This window comes from Prionailurus bengalensis, chromosome B1 (assembly GCF_016509475.1).
Source record: "Prionailurus bengalensis isolate Pbe53 chromosome B1, Fcat_Pben_1.1_paternal_pri, whole genome shotgun sequence".
NCBI classification, from domain to species: domain Eukaryota; kingdom Metazoa; phylum Chordata; class Mammalia; order Carnivora; family Felidae; genus Prionailurus; species Prionailurus bengalensis.
This window is the reverse complement of record NC_057344.1, coordinates 150,777,183-150,798,253: the sequence shown is the minus strand read 5'-3', so window position 1 is coordinate 150,798,253 and position 21,071 is coordinate 150,777,183. Positions and strand designations below refer to the sequence as shown.

The 21,071-nt window shown below is 34.7% G+C and overlaps 1 protein-coding gene across 1 annotated transcript in view; it reads right to left on the bottom strand.

Annotated features, from left to right (window-relative positions):
- Window positions 1-21,071, bottom strand: part of LOC122469331 (transmembrane protease serine 11C-like) — a 58,974-nt gene that overhangs the window by 19,471 nt on the left and 18,432 nt on the right. Inside the window, exons 4-5 of the mRNA XM_043556642.1 lie at window positions 18,544-18,611; window positions 14,803-14,966 (exon numbers count right to left, since the gene is read on the bottom strand). Coding sequence (XP_043412577.1) covers window positions 14,803-14,966; window positions 18,544-18,611 — 232 coding nt within the window. The remainder of the gene's footprint in view (window positions 1-14,802; window positions 14,967-18,543; window positions 18,612-21,071) is intronic.

Below are 21,071 nucleotides of genomic sequence, written 5' to 3'. Positions count from 1 at the left end.
AAATGAATCATCAGTTGCTCTATAGGTTAAATACTATATATGCCAAAATGGAGGTTCATTTTTATTATGCTCTTGCATTTCTATAAATCCAGGAGGGAGTATCCATTTATATATGACAATTATAGTTACACACTCTTACATTAGGTTGCACAACAAATCAAGGGGACAAAAGAATTCTTTACCAGAAAGTCAACTTGTTTGAACAAAAAGGCAGGACCAATTCAACTGTCAGATGGACTGAGTAGGTATGAGCCGCACCCACTTAAACTGAAAGGTGGCTCATTTCCACCTAATCCTTCATAGCTGCCTTCCAGAAGCTAATTTTTATTGGACATGATACCTTTAGAGTTTCATTTTGAGCTTTGTGTGGTTAGTAAAATATACAAAACCATATCAAAAGTTTGGGAAATGATTTTACTCCTGTAACTTGACCGGAAAAATGTTAAATGCTACACCTTATGAACTAATTATTTAGAGAACTCTACTATGTTCACAGAACTTTCTTCTTTCTTTGAGGTTTCTTTATTGATGTATGTCTTGCTAAAGGAGAGAAATGTTTTTGACTTATAATTTACTTTTAATAGTTGTATTATACCAGAGCTTAATAGAATAACTATTGCTTGGGTAGGTGAAAGACAGACAGGTACAATAAATGGGGGAAGTGATTTAAGCTGTCACTCCTTGGATTGAGTCACTGCTGTGGCTATTTGTGTTTGCTGTAAGTCTTTGGCTCACACTCAAAAGCTAGAACTCTTATGGATTTATGCTTGAATCAAGGAGTCAACTCTGTAACTTAAGGTACTCTGTTTACAATGTAACTATAAAGGAAGTGACAACAAACAATGGCATTCCCCTTGCCAAAAGGAGATTCCATCAAAGGATAGATAATAAGACAAAGTGGTTTTAAAAAGCAGCTCAGGAACTGTGTGCTATTCTCCTATGGGCCGGGAATCAAAGACAATAGACATGGACCTTGTCCTCAATGAACTTGGAGTGTAGTGGAAGAGATATACAACTAAGTAGATAATTTAATATATGATTAGTGCTATGGCAGATTTGTGCATAGAAAATTGGATGCACCAAGAAAAGTCACTTAGCATCGAGGGGTGGCAGGGGAACTAGGAATAGCTGATGACAAACATTTTTTGGAAAGGAGTCAAGCTATTAAAAATAAGTGGGGGCAAAAATAGCCATAATTCACTCATTATTGAACATTGAATTAGAAAAGATACCTAGGTGCTTTCTAAATGGGCTTTGAATCTACAATTATTTAATATTTGCTATCTTTCTGGAATTAGAAAGTAAGATATGCAAATTTGGATGTACTGGTAAAAGTCTGATATCCAGTGAATATTTTCTTCTTTAAAAAATCTGAAACTTAATAATAATGAAAACTAAGCTATATGATTCTAAAGTATAAGGAAGAATTTTATAGTAGCAGTAGATACATTTATAATATAAATTTTCATAGATCCTGAGCTTTAACTCTACTCAGGTGAATTTATTTACTTTACCTGAGTCCAAATGCTAAATAAATTGATTAATCCTACTTTTCAGATAGTTTCCCTGGGGTTCTAGCATTAAAAATATAGAGGAGATTAACCGAATTCTGTTACAGAATGTATTTTATGGGATGTTTAAAAATTTTCATGTGTTAGGTCTGTGAAAACTTTAAAATTATAAATGGGCATGGATTTACTGAGCAAGGTAGCTACTAGAATTGTTTTATCACACAGGAATTATCAACCTTGGAAGTTCATTCATAATAATTTCATCTCCTGCCCCTTAACTTCCCCCCCAAAAAGGAGTGTGAATAAGACCGGTCTGAATTAAACGGCAAAGGAACAGAGTTGTGGACTTGGATTGTGGTTGAACAAAAGCTGAATTCTTCACACACTGAAGGTTTTGATTAGTCACGTGGCTGCATACTTAACCTCAATAAATGCTTTTCTTTGTGTTTCTAATTAGACTGAAATTATCTCTGTGGTTTCATATATATTTGTCATTCCTCAGAGTGATGTAGATTAGTTTTTTTACAGTACATATCTTTAATATGTCTGCCATTTTGACTCTGAAGATAACATTAAAAAATATTTTAAGAGTTAATTATAATAAATACATCTTTTAATAAAATCCTTTAATAGAATTAATAAACCTTTTAAAATTAATTAAATATTTAAAATTAATTAAACCTAATAACCAATTATATATGCAGGTAGTAGTTTTTAAGGTGGAAACTCACTCCATTTTTCTAATCTTAATGCATATTTCAAGAAATGTGAAAAATCCAAACTTATTTGGATCTTATTTGTGCTTCTTCTATACTTAGCCATTGTTGATTTTAAGCTTTGATAGTAGCACAAAAGACCACTGGTAATGAAGAGAGGACAAGACATGTGCTAGGGAGAATATTTAGATAGTTATGCTGGTAGAGTGAGCAATGGAAAATATAAGTGATAACATCTACCTTATGCTTTTGACATGACACGCTTGTGTTTCTAAGGGGTCCTTTTGAGGACACACATTGGAGAGAAAGTTAATATTTAGGGTAGCACTTTCACTTTTGTTCTCCCTGGTACCTAGACATTTTGTGAAGGTCTGCATTTTGATGGCTTAGCTCTGGTACAACACCAAGCAGAGAATACTTCGTGGATTTCTTTCAGTTCATGTCTGTGGCTTTCTTTAAGACCTGTCTTGAAAGGTAGCTTCTCCAAGAAGTTTTTCTTTTTTTTTCTTTCTTCATTTATTTTTGAGATGGAGGGTGGGGGGGGGGGAGAGGTAGATTGAGAGCGGGGGAGGGGCAGAAAGACAGGGAGACAGATAATCCCAAGCAGGCTCTACACTGTCAGCACAGAGTTCCACTGAGGGCAGGATCTCACAAAATGTGAGATCGTGACCTGAGCTGAAATCAAGAGTCAGACACTTAACCAATGAGCCATCCAGGTGCCCCAAGAAGGTTTTCTTATTAACTCCCTCTTCTCATATGATTTCTTAGCTTTTGCTCTTGCCAATTTGCATATATTAGTTTTTGATGCAAAATAACCATCGCCTTGTAATATTTTATTCATGCTGAAAGAATTAAATTTTTTTCTCTGGAATTTATTTAAATTGCTTTTTTTCTTTAAGTTTTTAAAAATGTTTTATTTATTTTTGAGAAAGAGAGAGACAGAGAATGAGTGGGGAGGGCCAGAGAAAGAGACGGAGACGCAGAATCTGAAACAGTCTCCAGCTCTGAGCTGTCAGCACAGAGCCCGAAGTGGGGCTTGAACTTGGGAACAACAAGAGCATGACCTAGGCTGAATTTGGACGCTTAACCAACTGAGCCACTCGGTGTCCTTTAAGTTGCTTGTTTTAAACGTATTTTTCTACAGAAAAATAAATTATTCTGGAACTATATACTTTAAAAAAAACCAGAAAAATAAAAATATTGAGGTATTGGTTAATTGACCCAATGATAACCATAAGAGAATTTATAGATTTATTTTATGCAATACTGATGAGTAAATTTATGACAATTACATGGCTTTTGAAGTTGCACAAGTAACCTGTCATTAAACACAAACCACAACTATTCTCTTCTTACTCAGAACATATAGGACTCATGTTTTTCTTCAGAAATTCTACATAAGAGACAAGAATGTAGAAGGTACCAAGAATGGAAAAACTGGTTAGGAAAATATTTCTGAAATCTTTAAGTTTAAATTTCTTCCTGACCTGAGTTGACAGACTAAGTAAAGAAATTTCTTCCTTTTTAAAAAAAGAGGTATTCATATTTTGAATGCCTTTTCTTGTCCTTTATTGATATTATTCCACATTATGAGCTTTAATGAAAGCTCTTGGAAGCACAACTTAATAATTTATCTGAATAATTCATCTGAAACCTGATCTGAAACTTAATAATAATGATAAAAAAGCTATATGATTCTAAAGTATAAGGAAGAATTTTACAGTAGCAGTAGATACATTTATCTACTAGTAGATCACTTTAAGGAGAAAAAACATTAAAACTGGCATCTAGTATATGGCACTTTCAGCTATTTAAAGTATATTGCATTAAGAGAAGCAGGAAAGAGTCATATTTAATTCATCAGTAATATAAAAGTAGAATCAAAGTGGTTTTGCCTCATAGTTTTAGTATCTTTACAATTTTATATGAATGAATGCCCAAAGATTTTAACACCAAGAAAAAAATCTCAAATAACCTAGTTTTCCATATCAAGGAACTAGAAGAAAAATGAAGTGACCAGGAGGAAAGAAATAAAAAATATCAGAGAGGAAATAAGTGAAATAGAGACTAAAAGGACTATAGAAAAAATTGATGAAACTAAGAGCTGGTTCTTTGAAAAGATAAACAAATTTGAGAAACCTTTAATTAAACTCACCAGGAAAAAAAAAGAGAGGATTCAAATAAATAAAATCAGAAGTAGAAAGAAACATTACATCTGATACCACAAAAATAGAGAATCATAAGAAGCTGCTATGAGTAATTATAATGCCAACAAATTTGACAACTTAGAAGGAATAGATACATTCTTGGAAATGTACAACCTACCAAGACTGAACCATGAAGAAATAGAAAATCTGAACAGACTGATTACTGATAAGGAGATTGAATCAGTAATCAAAAAGCTCCCTAAAAAGTCCAGGACCAGATGGTTTCACTGGTGAATTCTATCAAACATTCACAGAGAAATTAATACTAATCCTTTTCAGACTTTTCCAAAAAATGGAAGAGGAGGGAACACTTCCAAACTCATGAAGCCAGTATTACCTGATACCAAAATCAAAGATGTCATATGAAAAAAATTATATTCCTGATGAATAAAGATGCAAAAATCCTCAATAAAATATTAGCAAACTGAATTCATCAATGCATTAAAAGATCAAGTGGAATTCATTCCATGGATGCAAGGATCTGCAAATCAATCAATGTGGGGTGGGGAGAGGTGGGAAAAATGGGTGAAGGGAGTCAAAAGGGGATTATTTTCCCGTTATAAAATAAATACGTCATGGGGATGTAAGGTACACCATGGTAACTTTAGTTCATATTGCATATTTGAAACTTCCTAAGAATAGAACTTAAAAGTTCTCATCGCAAGAAAACATTTTTTCTTAATATGTATGGTGACAGATGTTAACTAGATTTATTGTGGTGTTCATTTGGCAATATATACAAATATTGAATCATTATGTTGTACACCTGAAATGAATGTAATGTAAATTATACCTCAATAAGAAAAGATTTTAGGTTGCTGGAATAGAATATAAAATATTATTATTATATTTTAGTGGGAGTAACTCCATAGTGCTAGTTTTTCAGAGTCTTAAAAGATCGCCAGACTTCTCAAAGACATTTAAAAAATTCATGCTATGACTCATTTAAATCATATTTGTTACAACAGTAACTCAGAGAGTTAGGAATACAAGAGATAAAGAGCCAAATTCATCAGGACATCTAAGATCTAATTCCAAGAAATGTGTATGTTTTTTAAATCTAATTTTAAAAAATCCAACATTTTATTATGATAAATAGCAGATTTAGATGCATTTGTAATAAATAATGTTTACGCTTCCCTAATTTCCCCCAAAGGCAATATCTTACAAGATGTTATAAAGACAATATCTTCAAAGCTCTAGTACAATATCATATCCAGGATATTGACATTGATGCTGTCGAAGTACAGCACATTTTGATCATCACAAGAATTTGTCATGTTGCCCTTTTATAGTCATATCTACTTACTTCCATCCTACTCCTTCCTTAATCCCTGGTAACCACTAATCTGTTCTCCTCTTCTATAATTTTATCATTTCAAGAATGTTCCATATATTCATGTAAATAGATTCATACAGTATGTACCTTTTCTGGATTGACTTCTTTTACTCAGTGTAACTCTCTAGAGATTCATCCAAGTTCTTCTTATTGCTAAGTAGTATTACATGGTATGATGTACCCAAGTTTGTTTAACCCTTAACTTCTTGAAGAATATCTGGATTGTTTTAAGTTTTTGGCATTTAGGTATAAAGCTGCTATCAACATCATGTATAAGTTTTTATGGAAACACAATCATCTGTCTGGGATAATGCCTAGGAGTGCAATTAATGGGTTGTATGGCTGTTGTATGTTTAATTTTTTTTAAACCAGATTATTTTCCAGAATGGATTTACACTTTACATTCTCATGAGTGCTATATGAATGATTCATTTTCTCCACATCTTGGCCAGCATTTGGTTTTGTCATCATTTAAAAAAAAATTAGCCATTTTCATAAAGATGTAGCAATATCTCACTGTAGTTTTTTTGTTTTGTTTTTAAAATTTATTTATTTTGAGAGAGAAAGAGAGGAAGAGAGAAAGAGAGAGAGAGAGCACACATGAGCAGGTGAGGGGCAGAAAGAGAGGGAGAGAATCCCAAGCAGGCTCTGTATTGTCAGAGCTCAGTGCTGGCCTTGAACCCACAAACTGTAATATCATGACCTGAGCCAAAATCATGAATCAGATGTTTAACTGACTGAGTCACCCAGGCACCCCTCATTGTAGTTTTAAGTTATATTTCTCTAATTGCTAATAATATCGAACACGTATTCATGTGCTTATTTCCCATGTGTATATTCTTTTTGGTTAAATGTCTCTGTGTCTTTTGCTGGTTTCTAAATTGATTGTTTTTTCACTGAGTTTTGAGAGTTCTTTATATATTCTAGATACTAGTCCTTTGATAAGTGGTATGAAAATATTTTTTTTCTGTCTGTAGCTTGTTTTTCATCCTTAATAGACTTTTGCAGAACAAAAATTTTAATTTTGATGAAGTTTATCAATTTTCCTGTTTTTGGAACATGCTTTTGGTGTCAAGTCAAAGAACTCTACCTAGCCCTAGATACAAAAGATTTCTTCTACATTTTTTTTTCTAAAAAAGATAATCCTGTATATCAATTTGGGGATAATTGACATCTTTACTATGTTGAGTCTTTCAATCCATGAAGATGATTTTTCTCTTCATTTGTTTACATCTTCTTTGATTTCTTTCATCAGTGCTGTGTAGTTTTCAGTATATAAATCCTGTATATATTTAATTAGAGCCCAGAAAGGGTGGAAATAGAGGATCCCCACTTAGCTTTTGCTACCATGGGTTGGGGTAAAGCCATAGTTTTTTTCCTATGGTGTTTTGGCTGCAGCAGAGCAGTTATTGTTTAAAAGCATTCTATCTTGCTATATTGATGCTTTTCTGGTCTTTTGATTAACGAAAGCAAGCCTTCCCCACCCCCCAACCACCTGCATTCTTGGGAGTTTTTGGATCACTGGCTTCTTCAGCTCCCATTTTAGAATGTATGAAGCAAACTGATGGGACTCATTACCATGTTGTTTGGCCCTGAGGTCACCTCTCAGTCTGGGATCTTCTTAAGTTTGTTTTATATATAATATCGAGGGATTTTAGGTGTATTTAGTGGGGGGAATAGGGAAAAGTACATCTATTCCATCTTCCTAGATGGTAAATTCATGTATTCCATATGGCATATTTATAAAACTTTTTCTCATACCTTTTCATCTATTTTTTTTATAATCTCAAATTCTGACTCCTCTTTTTTTCTTCTTAATAAGCGAAAATATTCCCTAAAACTCTATCTCTGACTCTTCCTCTTTTCGTCTTCTTATATTCTTTGCAATCTTATTCTTTTTTAGTATTTCATTATTATATTATGGGAATGACCATCATATTTATGGTTTTAGACCCAAACTTCCTTCAGAGGACCAATATTTTATTTCCAAATGCTTGATAAATAACTTTATCTGGAGAGGTATATTCTATCTAATACTCAAAATGTAAGCTAATCACCTATCTTCTACTTCTCTATTGTATGCTATTTCTATATGAAGTTATCATTCCACTAATTACTCAGACTTAAACGTTGGATGCTGTATTCAATTTCTCTCACTGTTTTGCCTCATATCAGGTATGTCAATTCCATTCTAATACTGTTTTCACTATGACAGTTCAGGTTTTCAGTTCTTCACACTTATACCATTTTAATTATTTTCTAACAAATCTGTCTGCTTAAAGACTCTCCCCTGTAGCTCATTTTACACAATATTATCAAATGAAATTTTAGAAACCAGAGCTTTGACCTTGTGTTTTTCAAAAATGAATGGATCTTAATGTACCCTACCAAAGTGCAGCTCTTTTTTTTTTTTTCTTTTTTAAGTGGGCTTCATGCACAGTGTAGAGCCCCATGTGGGGCTTAAACTCACAACCTTGAGATTAAGACATGAGCTGAGATCAAGAGTCAGACACTTAACCAATTAAGTCACCCAGGTACCCCCAAAGTGGAACTCTCTCTCTCTCTCCTTTTTTTTTTTTTTTTCCAAAATGGAGTTCTTTAACCTAAAACTCATCACTCTTAATTTTGATTATGTTATAACTCACTCAAGCTGGACATGAGTGCAGTGGCTAAAAAGGCTTAGGTTCTTGGGAAATGAAAGCAAACAAGCTAGGACAAACTTGAAGAGAGACAAGAGCATTAGTCTAGCTATGTGTACAATTGGCCTTTTAGGATTATGTGAGGCAAGTAGGCTGTCTGAAAACCCGTTTCAAACTTGAGATTATTTGGGCTTGATGGTGATTGGCAGTGCACTTTGGGAAGTTATATTAGAGTTCTCTAGAGAAATAGAAGTATTCATTCATTCATTCATTCATTCATCCATGCATTAGGAGGAATTGGCTCACAGGCAATTATGGAGGCTGAGAAGTCCTGTGACCTGCCATCTGCAAGCTGGACACCCACAAAAGCAGTGATGTAATTCCAGTTCAAATCCAAAGGCCTGGGAAATAGACTTCCAATGGTGTAAATCCCAGAACAAGGGCAGGAGAAAACCAATATTCTAGCTCAAAGTCAGGCAGAGGGAGAGAGAATTTACCCTTTATCTTTTTATCCTATTCAGACCTTTAATAGGTTGGATTATGCTCATCCACATTGGGAAAGGCAATCAGATTTACTCAGTCCACCAATTCAAATGTTAATATTTTCTGGAAACATCCTCACAGGTATACCTAGAAATAATGTTTAACCAGATATCTAGGCATCCTCTGGTTCAGCAATGTTGCCACATAAAATTAATCATCATACAGATCTATCCCAACCTCAGATGGATGATGCTGGATATCAGTTAGGACATGTCTGTGTTCCAGGTGTGTCTAATAGTTGTGTTATTCAATATTGTATATTGCAAACCCTAAGCTCAAAGTTGAATTTTAAAATTACCTAAAGAAATATTATTTTAATTAAATATCTAGGGTTATTGGAAGACCTTTTGAAATACCATCAGAAATAATGCTCCACATTTCTCAGGAGACTTAGCAACATTTTCTCTGGAATAAAGTCAAGAATCAGGAAATGAGGGGCGCCTGGGTGGCGCAGTCGGTTAAGCGTCCGACTTCAGCCAGGTCACGATCTCGCGGTCCGTGAGTTCGAGCCCCGCGTCGGGCCCTGGGCTGATGGCTCAGAGCCTGGAGCCTTTTTCCGATTCTGTGTCTCCCTCTCTCTCTGCCCCTCCCCCGTTCATGCTCTGTCTCTCTCTGTCCCAAAAATAAAAATAAACATTGAAAAAAAAAATTAAAAAAAAAAAAAGAATCAGGAAATGATGGTGTCTGAGGAGCCAAAAGTTACATTAAAAAAATAACTCACTAGCGAGGCGCCTGGGTGGCGCAGTCGGTTAAGTGTCTGACTTCAGCCAGGTCACGATCTCGCGGTCCGTGAGTTCGAGCCCCGCGTCAGGCTCTGGGCTGATGGCTAGGAGCCTAGAGCCTGTTTCCGATTCTGTGTCTCCCTCTCTCTCTGCCCCTCCCCCGTTCATGCTCTGTCTTTCTCTGTCCCAAAAATAAATAAAAACGTTGAAAAAAAAATAACTCACTAGAACTTATATAATTAAGGATATAATATAATATATTTATATTATAATTTAATTAATATAATTTATGTTATAAATTAATAATTAATTACACATATAATAAATTATAATTAATTAATTAATTAATTAAATACCCTCATTCAAAGGCTATTTGCTTTTCTCGGGTCATAATCTGACAGTACATGAGATGGAGACCTGTGTCAGTTTCCATGCCTACAGTGTAGAGACTGCTTGGGATTCTCTCTCTCCCTCCCTCTCTGCCCCTCCCCTGCTCTCTCTCTCTCAAAACAAACAAACAAACAAACAAACAAAGGCTATTTGCTTTTCTAATTTTTATGTATAAGTTACTGTGAAATATGTAAATAGATTTGGAGGAGTTAGAAGAAAGAACATAGAGTAAACAAGTGACATCAAGAACTCTGCTTGACATTGAAGTATGAGAAAGAAATAAAATATAAAGAACAAATATAAGAGCTGAAAACTTGGGATCATTTATTGAAGGCATCAATAACCTTACTTCCCTGAATGCCCTTAGGGCACTACAATATCCACTATATATATATATATTATATATACATTTATATATATACTATTATATGTATATTATATATACATATATATAATATATATGTATATATAATATATATATATAAAATAGTATATATATACTTTAATGTTTCTTTTTTTTAACATTTGTTCATTTTTGAGAGGAAAAGAGAGAGAGAGAGAGAGAGAGAGAGAGCACAAGCAGGGGAGGGGCAGAGAGAGGGGGAGACACAGAATCCCAAGCAGGTTCCAGGCTCTGAGCTGTCAGCACAGAGTCCAATGTGGGGCTCCAACCCATGAACCACAAAATCATGAACTGAGCCAAAGTCAGATGCTTAACTGACTGAGCCACCCAGGCGTCCCAATATCCACTATATATTAATGAATTCCACAGCGATGTCAGAAAAGTAGGTGGAAATTTTGAGAAAGATTTTTGAAAAAAATAATTTTGAAGAGACTTTTTGTGTTTTATTAAAAAATAAAATATGAACTCTTTGGAAAGTTTGCTTTTTTAGAAGATTTATTTCCAAGGAATTTTGAATGGCCAAGGTCTTACACTAGTTAGAATACTTTAAGAAACCTTTTGCTGATAAAATAGGTTTATAGAGCTTAAGATTGGCTCTTGGTTAAGAAAGGACCCTCTGGGCAATAGTATGCTTTTAAAAATGTCCTCTAGGATTTATCAAAGAATGATTAGTTAGTTCAGTTCCTTAAAGCATGGTATGAATGAAGCCATGCATTGTCTCAGGATCAAGCCACATGAAAGAAGTGTGTTTTACTAAATCATCATCCATATCTCAGTGTTGGCCAGCTGCTCACAAATGAGTGGTAGGCCAGAGTTTCACTCTTCTTCTCATAAAACTCTTAACAGTGAGTCAGGACTGTCATCCTTGTATATAAAGTTCTGTTATTATTCTTTCTATTACTTCCACATAATTTGAGTTTTTACTTTAACCAATTATGATTTAGTATAAATATTTAAAATATTTCTCATACCTATTCGATAGATAATTAAGTATACCAGTATGTACAAGGTATTTTTTGTTGAAATGATTATTATTTTTAAATATGCTTATTAAAATTATGAGCATTTAACTTTATAAGGTATTTCATTTAAAATGCTTATGAGGCATTTCTTCACATTTACAAGGAATGACTTGAATTTTTCCTTCCAGGGCTTTCAGGAGAGGGCCACCATGTGGTCATTCTTGCAGTTGTGTAGTTGGTACATCTAGTCTAGCATTACATTTTTTCCTTAGCTCTTGGTGTAATAGTTTATGGCAGTGATAGTGAAGTACATCATAGTGAGATATCATTTGCATTGTTTTACTTGTTCTTTTTTCTCCCCTTTTTTGTGCATTAAAATTTAAATTACATAAACATTAAGTATCATATATATGTTTTGTTTTGGTTATCATACTATAAAATAACAAGATCATGGAAGTAGTCATATTATAAAATAATAAAGGAAAATTGTCTATGTTAACCAATTTTACCTATTGAAGTTATCATCTCTATTTTAAAGGAATGTGATAGTGTTTAAGCATAAGTGAATATAAATTCAGGTGTTTTGGAACGCATAAAAATTTTTCCCATTGAAGTCAATGGTATTAGGTTAAGGAATTTGCCTTATAAGAGATTTTTTTAGGAAACTATTCTTTCATGGGCAGGGGAAAACTATGCCATCAATGGTTTTTCTAGGTTTTATATTAACCAATCAACTTGAAAATCTTTGATCTATTGAGTTTAGAATTGATGGAGAAAACATTCTCTCTCACTGAAGGATACAGTCCCATAAATACTGATTGTTAGTACCTTGGAAGGTAGTAGAATGTCATTTTTTCCTGGAATTCAAGAATGACTGGAAAATTAAATTAAACATTGTGTTCATGGTTCTCAATAATTGAAGCACTCCTTCCATCCTAAATCTGGGAGTGGCAGTGACTGCCTACATGTGCCAGACTTGCGATCAGCCCTCCTTAATTGGGATTCTGGAAGAGAATTAAGCTCTAACGCCGTGGGGAGCTTTCATTTTTATGAAATGAATGAACTCCCCCCTTTTACTACTGAAATATAATTAACATGCATTGTTATATTAGTTTCAGGTGTACAGTATGATGACTCAATAATTGTATACATTACTCTGTGTCCATCAAGATAAGTGTACTCTTAATCCTCTTTATCTATCTGAAGTTCTCTTTTATGAATCTGGAATCATCCTATGTATCATCCTTAAGAGAACTGCCAACAGGCACTCACATCATTTTTGTTAGGGCTTAATTCTTTGTGGAACCTTAGATGCGAAAGGCTATATATATTCTCTCCTACTTTGGTTTTCAGTTGCAGCTTTGATATTGTGGAATTCATCAGTTCAGCCAACAATCACTTGCTGCTATATGCCAGCCCCTGCATAGGCTTGAAGATGTAATGGTGAGCAAACAAGCACATGACTTATGGAAGAGATGGTCAGTAATCAAATAATCATTTTAGTGAATACGTAATTAAACCCTGGAAAGTGCTCTGAAGGAAAGGAACCGGTTTCTCTGAGACCCATGTTAAAGGAATCTGTCCTCTGCTGGGACTGCTGGCCAAAAATGATGACAAGGGTTTACACACCAGTTGACTGAGAAACCTGGGGTTGGGGCATGTTGTTGACAAAACCAGTTTTCAGCTGTTCTCATTTAGCAACTTGCAATTGCTGTTTGATTTTACCAGCTGATGACAGCATTAGGTCCAATCCACATCACACTGTTTCTACTGGATAAACTTAAACGTATTTGTGTAATAATGATACCAATTATGTCTTTCATATACACTGAATCAGTGTGAGGTTAAATGTGTATACTTGTATATGTATTTATTTATTTTATAAACTTTTTTGTTGAGAGGAACAATACTCTTTTTCTCTTTCAAGTCCCCACAGTGCCTAGCAAAGTATTTGTACAGTACTTCATAACTGTTAAAACTAATATTTCATAATATTTGATTTCAACCTCTCTCAGCGATTTTTTAAGTTAGATATGGACTTACATGCTTTCTTTGTTAATGTTAAAATGGAGGGCAGAGTTTAAAGGATTTTGATTTGGGATGATTGACTTTAGACTTAGAAAAAGAAGCCAGATTGTTTTTTCACTAATTTGCAGATCTGCTTTATTTCTCTGTTCTTTCAAGGTCACCACACACAGGATAAGCTGTGTGAGAAGGAAGGTTCCAAGAGAAAGCATCTAATAACCTGAGGAGAGTCACATTTCAACAACACGATGACTTCTTATCCAGGAGAAGTATGTTCAGGTTTTGCTTTTTGATCCTTTTGATGTTCTATGCAAATGAACCCTTGGCCTAGATTTATTTTTTTCACAAACATTTCATCCTTTTAGTCCTTCCTATAGGGGCGGGGATACTTTTCTGCCCTTGGTCAAATTTGTTGTAGCTGAGAACTGATAGCTGAGCTTAGCTGTGCTGAGCGTTGGCTGTCCTTTTATGAAGACCAGAGAGACACTCATTATCCTGGGAATGAATATTATGGGACACTTTTCCCTGCCTTTTAGAAGCTGTCTTTCACAATACTGTTAGATGACCGAGAATAAGAACTGGTTTATGCAATTGCACACCTGAAACTAGTATAACACTGTATGTTAACTACACTGGAATTTAAAAAAATAAAAAAAAATACATTGTACTTAAGAGTGAGAGAGACAAAGCCCATTAAAGGCCCATCAGGAAGTAGGTTTGATGTTAAAGAGATTCAAACTCATTTCTGTAATGTGGGAGTCTAGATTCTTTTTTTTCTTAATTTTTTTTTTTAATCTTTATTTCTGAGAGAGAGAGACATAGTGTGAGTGGGGGAGGAGCAGAGAGAGAGGGAGACACAGAATCCAAAGCAGGCTCCAGGCTCTGAGATGTCAGCACAGAGCCCGATGCAGGGCTTGAACTCACGAACCACGAAATCATGACCTGAGCTGGAGTCGGATGCCCAACCGACTGCGCCACCCAGGCACCCCAGGAGTCTAGATTCTTGAGATATCCAAAGGAACTGAGGGAAAAATCATGACCCACAGAACAAGCTATTAAGAGTTTAAGGCTGCCTTGTTTTCTAAGGAAATGTTATTTGAGGCCCTACTTTTTTTTTTTTTAACTCTGTCATCAAGTAAGGTTTAATTCCAAGAATACAAGAATGATACTATATCAAGAAATTGATTGACATGGACCCTGATTACTTTAACAGTGGTTGAAAGCAATAATTATTGCATATGAAACTACGATTAAGGAGGGAAGTGTTGTTTTCATATTTATAACAGAACGCCATATTAAAATTAAAAGATGAAAATCATTCTATACCATACATAAAAAGGCTTACCTGAAAATTTAAATGAAGAAGAATCTATACATAAAGACCCAGGTTTTCCCTTTAGCTTCTGATATAAAATGGTTTCAATTCTATCCCAAAATTTTGCTGCATTATTTTTAAAACAGGACTTAAACTTCAGCACAGCATGTATTATCACTTTCCCTTGGGCTCGGCTGCAGAACAGAAAGAGACAAATAAATTATGCTTTTATTACTGAGCCTCGATCATTCTTAGAGGAGTCATTTTATAATTTTGTTAAGTAGAGCTCCTGGCAGCTATTGCACTCTCAAGGGAGTGGAAATGACACTTTGTGGACATGGTGAACAGTAAAGAGAGTGTGATTTAGAGTCAGGGAACTGAGTTTGTATTCTAGATTCACCATCTGCCAATTCCCTGACTACAGCAAGCTGTTTGCATTCTCTGTACTTACAAATTTCTTCATCTCTGTAACGGGGATAATAGTATTTCCTGGGCTATTGTACACACCATATAAAGTAATGTATATGGAGGTATTTTGTAAATCTCAGTGCTGTGCAAAATATACTTATTAATATAAATATGTCTTTGTATCAAAAATCCACCATGGACGTGCTATGTAGGGCTGATAGCAAATAACAAAATGAAACATAACAGGTGAGATGAGGGAATCGTCTATTATCTTGAATGCTTTTTGTTTGTTTGTTTGGTTTTTGGTGGAGGCACAACTTGCAAGGGTGGGCCTGTTCTTGTCGTCTGTTGGAAATTGTGACTGAGCAAATACATTAGACTGGATTTGTTTTATTTGTAATTCTGACTTGAAGATGTAAATGTAAAATCAGAAGTTTTAAAAGGGGGGTGTTATTACTGACTTGATGGGATGTCTATTCTGCTCTATTCTCTGTTTGTCTACCTCCTCCCCTCTTCCCAGGCATTTGTCTACATTTGTATATTTGAAAATCCACAACAACCTCAAAGTATGTGACTCAAGAGAGATCTTGAAAACATCTACTTGCAAACCTTCATAATATCCATGAACAAAACAGAAACCATGGCTAAGATCCAAGGTTTTCTGAGTAATAATAAAGCTTTATTATTTCAATAGTATTTTTGCAGGATAATTCTAAATAATAGATTTGCTAACGTCTAGATCACCCTTTTCTACTTTATGTTTTACCAGACACTCTTCCTTTGAGCACTATACATGTATTCTTTCCATTTCCTTTTGTACAGTATTAAGCATTTAGTAGTTGAATGTTAATTTATTAAGTATTCTCAGTTCTTTTGCTATTATGCCTGTGCAGTGCTAATATTTCTTCTGTGATTTGTAGAGATGAACCATTTATTTCTCATGGAATAGACAAGGACATATTATATTGCTTTGTTTATTTTAAAGATTTTGTCCAACCATGAATGTCACTCTGAACTTTTCTCCTGGGTCAAATAACAATCTAAAACTAAACTAAATATAGACATATGTATTCTTAATCTGACATCATCAAGAGTCATATGATCCTCTTTTCTACCAAAAACATGAACTAAAAGTTATTTTGATGTTACCTTCGCTTGACCCATAAAATAATCTTTAGTTTTATATGACAAATGCTTTTAATTCTTTGCTACAGTATTTTCCTTTCCATTCCTGAAGTTTCAGTTCATTCATTCATTCATTCATTCATTCAATGAATGTATATTGTCCAAGCAATATATCAGGCAGAGTTCTAGGGACCAGAGCTACATCAGCTATGAACATATAAGACCACAGGTGCCTTCTCTCATGCTACTAAGAGACACAGACAAACAGGAAAATGAAGAAATAAAATAATCTTCAAAATGAGTTCTATGAAGGAGACAGCAATGACTTGAAGATTAGAGGTGAGAACATTTTAGACAGCTTCAGGGAAGGCCTCTTTGAGGTGAGATCCTAATGACAAGAAGGAGTGAGTCATGAGAAGAAATGGGGGAGGAATGTCCCAGAAAGAAGGAACATCAAGTACACAGGCCCTGAGCAAGAGAGACTTAATACTTCCCTCAGTTTTATTAAAGTCTTCTTTCTGACTCTAGACCTCAATATCCCTTTCCTTATAGAGCATTTACTTTAGAAAAGTTATAAATTCTTTCTCTGCCTCTTTGAACTATAGGCAAACCTTTTAAAAGCCTCTTGCAGTTTGACAGCCCCAGAAATGTCTTTCTCAAGGACGCAAAAGCCATCTCTGAAATGTAACCATCAAAAGAGATAGAGACTCTATCTCTCAGTTTCTGTGAGACAGGTGGGGGCCTAACTTTGGTAGGCACTTTACTTACTCCAAATGGTAAAACTACCTCCTGTCATGACAATACGAGAACTTTACTTTTCCTTGGGCAAAACCAGTTAGCAAACACAGATGACCTAAGATACCCCATCACCCCAGCCTTTAAAAACATTATGGTCCTTTATTTCATGGGAGTTTTGAAGTGAGGTCAGAGAGAGGCAAGGCCAGATCAGGGAGGATCATGTGGACTGTATAAGGAATTTGGAATTTATGAGAGACTGTCAGAGGATATTAAGTAGGATGATATTGTGCTCTTCAAATTCACTTTGTGTGTGGAGAATGGATTGTCATGGAACAGGAGTGAAAGCTAAAGTTGATGCGGTCATCTAGATATGACTACTTTGGTTCAAACTACAGCTTTATTAGTTATTAAATGTGTGACCTTGGCAAGTCACTTAAACTACCTTTGCTTCAGTATTCTTATTTGTAAAATAAGAAACTGATCTGTACATATCATACAGGGTTGTTATCAGGTTAAATGATTTAATATCAATAAATTCTTGTGGGGCTACTGGTTAAGAGCCTGGATTATTTAAAAACAAAGTGGGAAAATTAAACAGAAAAAGTTCTAGTTTTAGGGAGGGGAGATTCTAAAACATATTAACTTTCTTTAATTTGTGCTTGTAATTACTATTTTTTCATATCTATTGCAGGTTATCTGTTCCTAGGTTATCTGTGCCTCACCAGTGTTTGGATAAACATCGCTGCTAGACAATAGCTGTAGAATTGGATTTCTAGAGGGGCCAGTAAAGGAGAGGAGTGAAGCTGATAGGGTGCAAGTACATATGCACACATCATGGGAGTGTTGGGAATTGCCAGTGTGTGGCCTCAGTTTCAGTGCATTATTACCATGTGGGGATGTAGGCCCTGTAATGTCAGATCTCTTTTTATTTTTCAACACATTCTGAATATTATGTCTTTTATATGATATTTCTCAACTTTTACTTATTTTTTTATTTTTTAGAATTTCTAATATATTATGTTTTAATTCTGCCTGTTTTTCACTTAAGCTCCTTGTAATTTCATATTCATGGATGTTATCAACTTTTATATTTAATCCATAACTCTAAGCTAGATTTGGCTCATATCTACTAGTTTGCACCTCCTAGGTCAGATATTCTATATGTGGCTCTCTTATCTTACCCTTTCTTTTCTTCTGTTGAAATCATCTCCTGATTTTAGATTTGCTTTTTGACCTTGTGCCTTCAAATAAAATACAAATACATTGAGCCTTTGCCTGAGACTCATAATCAGTTGGAATTCTTGGTTCTGGTTGGATAATTTTCCAAAAGATCTTGAATACCTTTTTTCACATTTGAAAATGCTAGTAGTTTTGAAGCCTCAAACTAAAATTTATTTCAACCTTTCAATTTATACCAAACAAATATATTCTGTTAAGTATGAGGCATGAAGGTAAAGGACAGAATTTTCTGCTCTGTGCCTCTTGGGCTATTTTACATACCTTACTTGGACAACATGAGATTTGACATACTGTCTTCTCAGTTTAGATCCATGAAATGTTTCATTTATCTGTTAAAAAATAAAATGAATAAAGACTAATGTTTCTTTAAAATTAAAAAAAAATTTTTTTATTGTGGAGAACTCCAAACATACACAATAGCAAATAAAAGAATGTAATGAACCCCGTGTACACATCATTCAACTTTACCAGCTACCATTAAATGGCTAAATTGTTTTATTTTATTACTACCTGCATGCCAATAGTTAATAAATCCTTAATATAATTGAATACATAATATTAAAATTTTCCTAGATTGTGACCCATTTAAGAAAAAGATGCATTCTTTCTCACCTTCTTCTTAACAGAAGACCATGGGGGAGGGAGAGGGGGAAGAAAAAAAGTTAGAGGGAGGGAGGCAAACCATAAGAGACTCTTAAATACTGAGAACAAACTGAGGGTTGATGGGGGGGGTGGGAGAGAGAGGAAAGTGGTGATGGGCACTGAGGAGAGCACTTGTTGGGATGAGCACTGGCTGTTGTATGGAAACCAATTTGACAATAAATTATATTTTAAAAAAAGAAAAAGAAAAAGATGAAATGTATACTAAACATGTCTTTTTGAAAATTATCTTTATATTAGCTAGGTTTATTCACAAATGTCTTCAAATCAATAAATTATGTGGTAAGGTAAGGCAAGAATATTTGTTTCCTAACAATAGCATGATAGGGAAGAATACAGTACTTATTTTGAAGAGGTGAATTCAAAGGACCAACTGATAGAGATTGCCTTCCGTGTTCAGCTTTCTATTGAATATCAGTGTCATAAAACTTAACAGAAATGTCCCCAAAGGTGAGATATTTCTTTCTTTTCTTTCTTTCTTTTTAACTATGGGCCCCCTTTCATGGCTGTACTACACACCATTTTCCCTGCTCTTTCAGGTATATGCTACTGATGGGTTTGAAGCAGGATATGTAAAAATCTCTCAGAAATTTTATATAAGAATCATTTTCTCAACTGTTCCTGATTTTAACCTAATGAGTGATTTCCCACAGCAGGACCTTCACAGGGCACCCAACAACAAATTTCACTGTCTATGGCTTTAACTTTGGCAAAGACAGGCCTTCAATATCACTGACTCAATATCGTTATTGCAAATATGTAGTTTACACTTTCCTTTTGTTACAAAGCAATTGGAATATGTTCATCTATTCAATAGATATCTATTGAAATAAAACTATAAACAGATTAGATTTATATTTGGAAATTTAGTGGAGGAAACAGATAATAAGTAGACCAAGAAATAAATATATAAATATGATAATTTGAGATAGTGTTAGGTAATAAAAAGAATATAAAATAAAATAATGCTACAGAGTGATTCAGGGGACAATATTTGAATGATCCAATAAGTCCTTTTAGAACAGGTGACATTTGGGTGGGACCTGAAAGATGAAAAGTTGAGAATCAAAGGGAGATGATTATTTTAGACAGAGAGAAAACCAGGTGCTATGGTCCTAGGTAAGAATGAGATTGTTAAGTTTGAGGGGTAGAAAAAATTGTTGTGACTTAAGTAAAATGAGCAAGGGAGAGGGTATAAGTTGAGGTTGTCCAGGTAGGTGGGGCAAGATTACAGTCAGCCTTGTTGGCCATGGTAAGGAGTTCAGATGTTATTTCTAAATATAATCAATGAAGGAATCCTGGCAAGATGGTAACTAAATAATACAGCATTTCTCTTCTATTCTTAATTCCAACACATCTGTCTCTCCCGGGACCAAGTGGGGTGGGGTTTTATGGGGGCCCTGGAAGCAGGGCAGTGATGAGGAACTTTCTCTTCCAGGGGTCAAGGAAGAACCTAGAAAATAGTCTGAGAGCCCTGTGTAAGAATTGAATTGCAACAGGCCCTGAGAAGAGCTTGGTCAACAAAAGTTTGTGGATAACCAGGTATAAAGCTGACATTGGACCATGTTTGTAGTGACCAAAGATGCTCCCCTGCTCTTGGGCAAGTGGTTTGATGTACAAGCATGACTGCCCTGTTTCGTATGGATAATTTTGGTACCTCACACATATCAGATATCATTTTGGTTGTCTATAATCTGATGCATTATATATGAAAAACACATAGAGTTTGTTTAAACATTTTTGAACATTTGATTGGCCATATGAAATTGATATAATCTGAAATTTGCTCAAGATTCTATATTTGCATGCTTTTCAATTATAGAACAGAAAAATCATAAAGAAGGTGGGAAACATACTTTCAGTGGGACCCTGACTAAGTCAACGTTTTAGTGCCTCAGTTTCCTCATATAGAAAATGAGAACGTTGTGAGGAGTAAAGAAATGAAATTAATTAATTAAGGAGTAAAGTCCTTAGGTCAGTACTGATGGTTAATATTGTTAAGGTACTGCCTCACTCTGATTTTTAGAATTTCTATTCACTATAATTGGGTATCATATCTGCTGCCCACAAAAAATAGGAAATGACAGAGATTTCATTTTGAGTTGTCCACTAGTTTTCTCCTACAAAAA